Source organism: Camelina sativa, chromosome 6 (genome assembly GCF_000633955.1).
Source record: "Camelina sativa cultivar DH55 chromosome 6, Cs, whole genome shotgun sequence".
Classification (NCBI taxonomy): Eukaryota; Viridiplantae; Streptophyta; class Magnoliopsida; order Brassicales; family Brassicaceae; genus Camelina; species Camelina sativa.
In genome coordinates, this window is record NC_025690.1 from 16,786,488 (window position 1) to 16,795,104 (window position 8,617).

General features: G+C 33.0%; 1 protein-coding gene and 1 long non-coding RNA gene across 2 annotated transcripts; both read left to right on the forward strand.

Annotated features, from left to right (window-relative positions):
* On the forward strand, nucleotides 7,255-7,704 carry LOC109133446. Its single transcript, XR_002038542.1, has 3 exons — nucleotides 7,255-7,324; nucleotides 7,462-7,530; nucleotides 7,643-7,704. It is a non-coding gene; the product is annotated as an uncharacterized LOC109133446 (long non-coding RNA).
* On the forward strand, nucleotides 7,841-8,608 carry LOC104699140 (probable LRR receptor-like serine/threonine-protein kinase At1g07650; the record flags this gene model as incomplete). Its single annotated transcript, XM_019246377.1, has 4 exons — nucleotides 7,841-7,914; nucleotides 8,049-8,120; nucleotides 8,260-8,331; nucleotides 8,431-8,608. Coding segments are annotated over 4 exons (396 nt in total), but the record flags the coding sequence as incomplete, so codon positions are not given.

Sequence of the window (8,617 nt, forward strand, 5' to 3'; positions counted from 1 at the left end):
AGGGAGATTATTCTTCGGTAGGCCAACTGAATACCAATCCAAGAAGGTTGGACCATCACCGGAGCCTGGAATCTTGTCAAGTAACCCATAGATGTTCCTATATGCAAGCAGTTGAAGGGATAGAGGAAAACCGTGCAATCGGAAGGTCTTCTGTTGCAACTGTGTTTTGAATGTATCTAAGGCGTTAGCGACCTTTGATACCTTTTCCTGAAGGCAAGGTCTCTTAGCAACTGGTTTTGATGGGGGGTTGATGTTAGGTCTCATGGTTGATATTGTCTTCAAGAAGGACTCCCTGCCCCAAGGAAAAGCTAGGAAAGAATCAATATTTGGCTTGAGGCTATGATTACACCATCAACAATGAGAAGAAGCGCTAGACGAAGCTTTATATCTGGATCATTTATAGCTGGATCTTCGAAAATCTTGTGCACATCAGCTAGAGTGGCCTTACGATCATCGCCAATCAACTGATCCCAATAACAGACGTCATCATAGGCAGGAGCAGGGTCGTAATCGGGATCGTAATCTTCAAGGTATTCGCCACATGGCAAGCCAGTAACACCACCAAACTCGACCAAAGAAAACCTCAGGGGGTATCCACCAAAAACAGTCCACATCTCATATTTCTGTTTGGACAGAAGCTGTCTACAGAGGAGAGCGTGGACTAATTTGCAAGATATAGGACACTCACTATTTAAAACTAAAAAGCGAACCCAAACTTGAATTAAAAATCCTCTCCATTTGTTATGTGCCTCGAAGTACCTTGCAAATTGCAGTGAGGATGTCGGGTTTGGAGTAGACATTGAGCCTTGCGTCTAGGTAGTGGTCGGTTGCGAATAGACAAGTAGGAAGACGCTCATCGACCTCCGCACATTCAGGTGACAGTTGCTCCGTAGCAGGGATGGAAGGGGAATTGCTCGACGACGGTTGGTCTGGGTTATGTTTGAAGAAACGAGTAATGCGGCGATTAGCTTTCATACTCTCCGGTGAAATTGATTAAATTTAAAAGGAGAAGAAGATGGTGGGGGTGATTCCGACAACGGAAATAGCGAGAAGGAGGAGTCCGCTGTGATTTTAATACTCTCCGGTGAAATTGACGAACTTCTATCAGAAAAGATGGTGCCTACGATTCCTCTACGCTTAATTTCGGCAACAACAAGAACTCGGAGGTTGTCGAGGCCGATTTCGTCAACAAGAAGAAGTCGTTACTGTGGGAGAATTAGAGTTTGAGAAAAGGGGAACGAAGAAAGGAGGAGAATAACGGGAGTTTGTGATTTTTTTTTAACTTTCACCAAAGAGAGAGTGTGTAAAAATTGTGAGATGAAAAAAGATAGTTAAAAGTGAATGAAGTGAGTTTGAAGGGGTTAGATATAATTTCATAGGGGTAAAGTATAAGAGTAGTGGAAAGTGAGTGTATTTGTTATTAGAGTTTGATAAAGTAGGGGTGGATGCAATATTCCCATCTTATTATATAAACTTTGATGACAAAATTACTAATTAACAAGATCATGACATGTGTCAATTGTATCATTCAGATGTTGACACATGTCAATTCTAAATTTATTAAAATTTTAAAAATATAAAAATATAAAAATTCAAAACCTACCATAAAAAGGTTGTATATAAAAGTAAAATATAGAAAAGAAAACCTAAGTTTATTTAAAATCTTTTAAAGAAAAAAAGCTTTTGTAAACTTCCAAATGTAAAACAAAACTATTAAAAGTTTTAAAAAATTAAAAGGCAATTATAAGAAAATTATAAAATTTAAACAGCTTTAAAAATTAAAAAGACCATTATAAGGAAATTATATATATAAATAAAATTCGAACTTAAAATATAGTTTATTTATTTTAATTTTAAGTTGCTAATTTTACAAGAAAATTGATTACTTTTTATATAAGATAAATAAATGATTGTGAAAATATACAAATAATTATTGTTTCTAAGAAAAAGATGGTTGAAGTAAAAAAAAAATATATATCGTCTCATATTTTTTTTACCAATCAAATAATTTATTCAAAAAACTGTTATTGTAATATATAAGATAGGAGTATGTAATATTAATGTATGCGTTTTTTACTATAAAAATGTTAAAGTGAAGAGACATATAATAGGTTATTTAATGTGTTCATAAAGATAATTTGTTGGTGTAGTAAAGACTAAAGAGTATATTTTAACAGTAAAATATATTTGTGTGTACAAATACATTTTTAGTGGTAATGTATATAGTAGATTTGTAAATGGATATACATTAGTGTATTACAGAAAACAAAAAAAAATAACTATTTTCTATAACTAAAAGTTTATCTTTTTACTTTTATACATTGTTTTTACTTATGAAAATAATTAAATATATATTCTTTGTTAAATTTAACAATAAATTAACTAAAAGTTTAATTTTGAACATATCTACAACTATTTTCTTTAACTAAAAGTGTATCTATTTTTTTTTTTCAACCAAACAATAAATTAAAAAGAATTTCCTCCGTTAGTTGTCCAAGCTGGAGAGAATATGTTTACAAAAGAAACTTCAGAGATAAGAGAACGCGAAGCACGAGCAAGACAATCTGTCTTCGTATTTGACGCACAGAGGATCCAAGAGATATAGAATAGTGGGAAGGACTCCAGCAAATTAACCTCATTCGCCTTGATCTCTAAATTTGATTTTTTTTTTTTAGTTATGGCCTTCCAAATTTCCCATAAATTCTATGATAATTGAAAAAGTTGATCAGAATCACCCTGTTGAGAGGTAACTTTCCAGAAAACAAAATCCAAATTCGAGTACACTGACTCATATGGAAAACCCTCTGACGAGACCAAAGTCGGAGATAAATCTCAAACTTCACACGAGCGAGGGCATTCAAAGAAAACATGATTAATAGTCACCCGCATAGTGGCACCCTTTACACTAAAATCACATTGGACAACTCATAATTTATTTTTATAGATAGTTTTTACTTACTAAAAATATATATTTTATATTCTTTGTTAAATTTAATTTTATTTTAAAAACTCTAAACCCGCACATCGGGCGGGTCCTAATCTAGTTATATATGTACATTTTAATTGGCAACAACAGATTATCTCATCATTTGATTTTCATGTTTTATTTTAAACAAATTTTAATTTTATTCATAAAAACTCTTTTCATTACATGTTTCATGTCAAAAGCTTCCATAGCTTTTATTATTATCTATTAATGGGTTAAGAAATAGTATATTTTTGAGTATATATATGGAGCTAGCTATAACAATATTTAGCAAGCATGAGTATTACATAAGCAAATTAGACCTTCACTTGCACTACACCAGCATCCAAAAACATGTTGCCCTTTCTCTTTGAAAGCTGCTACGCATGCAGCGTTACGTTCGTTCCTGCGAACGGGACACGAATGATTTTTCGAGACATAATCCACCCTGCACACTTTTGGCTTCCGAGCATCCATCTCTATCAATTTATAAAAACCAAAAGACATTTATATAAACAGTTGGAGACGCAACAACTTTGAAACTAAACCATGGTTTAGACCTCTTTCCTTTTTTTGTTGATTTAAACCTCTTTCCTTTTTTCTTTAATTCAACTAAATTTTCGCAATTAATTCAAATTTTACAAGTAATTAACCAATTAAAATTAAACACAAAGCTGATATATTACCTTGAAAATGACTCAAAATGAATAACATAATAACGCAAGAAAACATGAACAATGTAGCAGATCTCATTACTTAAAATGTAGCAGATCAAACAAATATGTCTCGTAATGTATACACAAAGTTATATTAGAATACTACTTCTTTTTCCAATAACGATCATATATATATATATCCAAACAAACGATATTAATAGTTGATTTCTATTAAAAGATAGTGGTTTCACAGTATTTTGCGCTTATAACTCCAATTGGTGTCTATTGTATGGAAAAGAACATGAAATTATGTCTTATTGCTTAGGAACGTTCTCAAAAATACCTTTTTCCATACTCTTTTTTTTAAATATCCCTCACCATGGGCTTTGTTACACACAAAAATTACCAATAATTACTCAAATCGTTTTATCCCGCTACATATTGCTTAAAAATATTATATCTCATAACTAGAATAATTACTAAGGTTGTTTTTGTAAGGCACTTCCCAATTAATAAAGAGGGGATAACATTGATTGTATCAACTCTGCACCAATGTGTCCACATATTTATATGGTTACTTAATTAAGAAGAAGAGACATTAGTCATTTGGTAATTCAAATAATACCTAATTTATACATAATATACACATAATTGCATTGACTTTAACAAAGTAAAAAGTATGAAAATTTGATATGACATTTATTTTCACTCATGTATTATTTTTTCTTATTTGTCAACATAACCACCCACTGTTTTCTCTTCCTGTCTTATATATTTTATTGTGAAGGTATAGTAAAAGTTAGGAATTTTTGGATTATAGATAAAATAAATAAAAAGAGATTAGAGAATTGTAACTCTCTCAGGCGAAGTTATCGAGGAAACTATCACATTTAACTCTTTCGGCGTAGGTGGAGTTTCTGCTCGCCGGCGTCGGAAAAACTTAATCGTCACTCCCTTCTACTTCAAGATCTTGCACTTATTTTCTTTCTATTTAAGTTTTCCCCTAATTTTTCCCCATTTTTCAAGCTATTTTAAACCCTTTATATCCCGACGGCTGTTTATCAATCAAAGGACAGAGGCGGTTTCCGGTGAACTCCCTCTCTCAACCTTTATCTGTAGCACCAAAACAGAAGCATCTACAAGTCAGCGAGTTACAAAAATCGGATCTCCTTTCGGATCTGAAATTTTCTTGATTTGTACTTCACATCACCCCTGAAGAACCCTCACCATGGGCTTTGTTACTGGCAGGAGGCATCCCTCTTGGACCAGTAGATGCGCCATGCTCAAGCATCAGAGCATCTCTACCCCTGCTCGAACCCTTGTCAAAGCTCTACACTATGTAGCTCTTCTCATGCCAGCGAGAATCACAGCTTTGCCCCTTTACTCAACGCTACTTCGTCATATTATTATGACAGTAGTAGCAATCTCTTCATCCATCATGGAAGAAGTATCGATCATCCTTGACCTCACATGTACCAATATGCTTCATAGCTTTTGGTTCGAAGCTCTGTAAGAATCAATTATCAATTAACCTTAACTACCTTGTTTATCTTTGTAATACTCCATTGCGTTGTTCTCTTCTTTAATGGAATGAAAGCAAATGTTTGTCCAAAAAAAAAGTAAAAATTAGCATGGAGTATTACAAGTGCAGTAAAGTTCTTCATAATGTTCTTGACAACTGCATTGAAATGCTTTTTTTTATCAGACGCAAAAGCTGCTACACATTCAGCCTCTTTCTTTTTCTTGTCACTGTTACACTTGTGAAATCGATCTAGCCATGATTCACGTATCTTACAGACTTTCGTCTTTTGAGCTTCCATCTATGTTACATAACAATACAGTATATGAACCACAAGACACTGTAATTATATTTTTTTTTTTAAACTAGAATCGTACAACACAGTACTATATATGGTATTATAGGAATTCCTTTTTTATAGTTGCAGAATTTTTTCATCCAATAAAAAGTTCTAAATTTTTTGCTGGTAAACAATCAGAACTAGTAAGAGATTGATATGGTACGTACCTCGAATCTGACTCAAAATAAGAAACATGATAACACAAGAAAACAAGAATAACGTAGCAGATCTCATAACTATAAGGTTATCTTTACTCTTAATTAAAAACTCGTACTATACGTTTTCATTTATTGTTTAACACCGGCCGGTGATAAATAGATCCACACATGATAAAGATAGTTAAATCTATTAAAAAATAAGGGTGGAGCTAAGTCAACACCTTTATTTGAGATTACTAAATATACATGTAATCACATTTTTTAATAACCAATCAAAACGGAACATATGTTTGTTTTAAATATAAATATAATTAATTGAAATATGGATTGATGATCTTGATCTTACATGATACTGGAGTACTTAGCAATGAGCAACAACACCAAATGTTACAACCAGACTTCTGTGACATATATCTGAAAATAAAATAAAAACACAAACTTTGTAATTGGTAAAACAAAAAAAAAAGGTTCATTCAACAAAATCCAGAAAGCATCAGAGCAATGATATTTTTTATTTGGGTAATAATATTTGATACATGAATTAATATTTCTCAGTGCATATATAGTCGATATTTTCAGTCTCGTTCGTTGAACTGGACGGGCCTATTAAAATATGGTATGGGCGAGCATGTGTGGCAAGTACGTTACGGGTGTAAGTAAGCAGCAATAACAAAAATGATCAAACGATTTTCAAAGTCGAAATAAATGATTGATGACCTTAACAACAAAACCTACTCCTCAAAATCTTACTAATTAAATGCTGAAAAGAAGATTGACAATACTGACTACTCTCCATCATCAGAGCTTTTTCTTTCGCATCTCCTCTTTCGCTCTTTAGATGTCTTTCTTTATCACTCTTTACATCTGATCTCTTTGGTTTTCGCTTTCCCTCTCGCTCTTCACAATAGGAACATGGTTACATCCCATTCTATGTATTCCGTTATCATCATAACATTGTTTTTCAGTGGGATTTTTGAATCTTGTAACACCATGAAGCTCCACGGTGATGAAGGTACTACTATTTTTATTAGTTTTTTCTTACAACGTCATATATGATATATTTATTGTTGGCCTCCTTTTTACTATAATCTGATTCATATTTTGGTGCATGGATGATGATGATAATTCATGGTTGAGAATGGGCAGTAGCTCTATTGAAAGAGATAGAAAAGAAGATGAAGAAAAGAGATTGGGACTTTACCAACGATCCATGCAGTGGGAAAGGAAACTGGATTGTAAACTCTAATCTACTTCAAAAGAGCACTCTCACTTGTGATTGTTTCATTGATCCCCACAACTCATCGACGTGTCATGTCATTTCAATGTAAGCTAAGTCATTTTTCTCCACCACTTAAATATTACAAAAATGGTCATTCTTATAGTGGTGTTGGATCTATCTTGGATTTTTTATAAATCTAACTTTAATTATCTAGTTATTCATGAGTCTCTCTAGTAGTGCGGTTGCGACATCTATTCGAGAAGAAAGCAAAACGTTCCTGCTTATAAATATAGTTTGTCATCCCAGGAAGACCTAATCATACATTTTCAGAATCAATAATCAAGTCATATATTTTTGCTACGGAGACCACAATTTTTTTTTTGCTTTCTCTGCAGAGTTTTGATGTCGCAGAATTTGACAGGCATTATCCCCCCAGAGTTCTCTCAGCTCCGTTATCTCAAAACTCTGTAAGTTCTCTTAGCTCCGTTATCTCAAAACTCTGTAAGAAAAAAAAAAGAAGCAAATAGACTATAATTAAATTTAAATGTAACATAGTATTTGTGCAATGATTTCTTGACGCGTACGTACCACTTAATTTGTGCAGGATCCTTCGTCGTAACTGTCTTGTTGGTTCAATACCAAAGGAATGGGGATCAATGCATTTGGAAGTGTTGTAAGATCACTACTGTTTTTGATTTTAGTTTTTATTTTTAATTGTTGTGTAATTAATTAGTTAATATTAACTAAATGATCGATGTCTTTGTTGGTTCAATGGACACATGCAGATCTTTTTTGGGGAACCGACTAACGGGTCCATTTCCGAAAGTGTTAACCAGCATTACATCACTCCGAACTCTGTAAATTTCTGCATCATTAAGCCAGTGACTTTTATTAATGTGACTTAATATTTGCTCATAATGTTTTAGTTATGATTCTTGACGTTCTAAGAATTCAACTTGAGCATTTGAAATATATAATTATGTAGGGAACTCGAAGGAAACCAATTTTCAGGACCAATCCCTCCTGAGATTGGAAAGTTGGTTAATCTGGAAGAATTGTAAATTTCTTGACACACTCTCGTTCATATCGTTTTCAATCTTGTATACTTTTTTTAGTCGTTAGTTACTATATAGTATATTATTGTTATTTATCCTTTTTTTTTATCTATCTGATTTTTATTTTTGACGGCAGATTGCTGTCTTCAAATTCTTTCAGTGGTCCTTTACCTGAACAGCTTGGGCTCCTTAAAAACCTGTTTTCCTTGTAAGGATATACTTTGTATATAGTTCTTTGACATTTGGTTAATATCATCATGATCACACAAAAAAAATGAGTAAATTAATTTCCTTGTTATTTAATTTTAACGATTTCACTCTTTTGGTTGTATATGTCGTCTGGTTAGGAGGATAAGTGATAATGACTTTACTGGGCGAATACCAGAATTCATTGGAAACTGGACAATGTTATATCATCTGTAAGATCACTAGTGCTTTTTTTTCTTCTTCCAAAGTTCTAGCTCTCGATCGATTTAGCTCCTCATGGAAAACATATGCACTGAAATATTGTTTTGTAGGGAGATGTTTGGTAGCGGTTTGGATGGTCCATTACCTTCCAGTACTTCAGCCCTGACTAGCTTGTTCAAACTGTACACACCAATATTTTTATTCTCTTCAAATCTGGTTACTCTTGAAACAATGTTGCTTCATTTTGCTGTACGTATATATAATATGACAGCCAGATTAGCGATCTAGGTGGAAAAT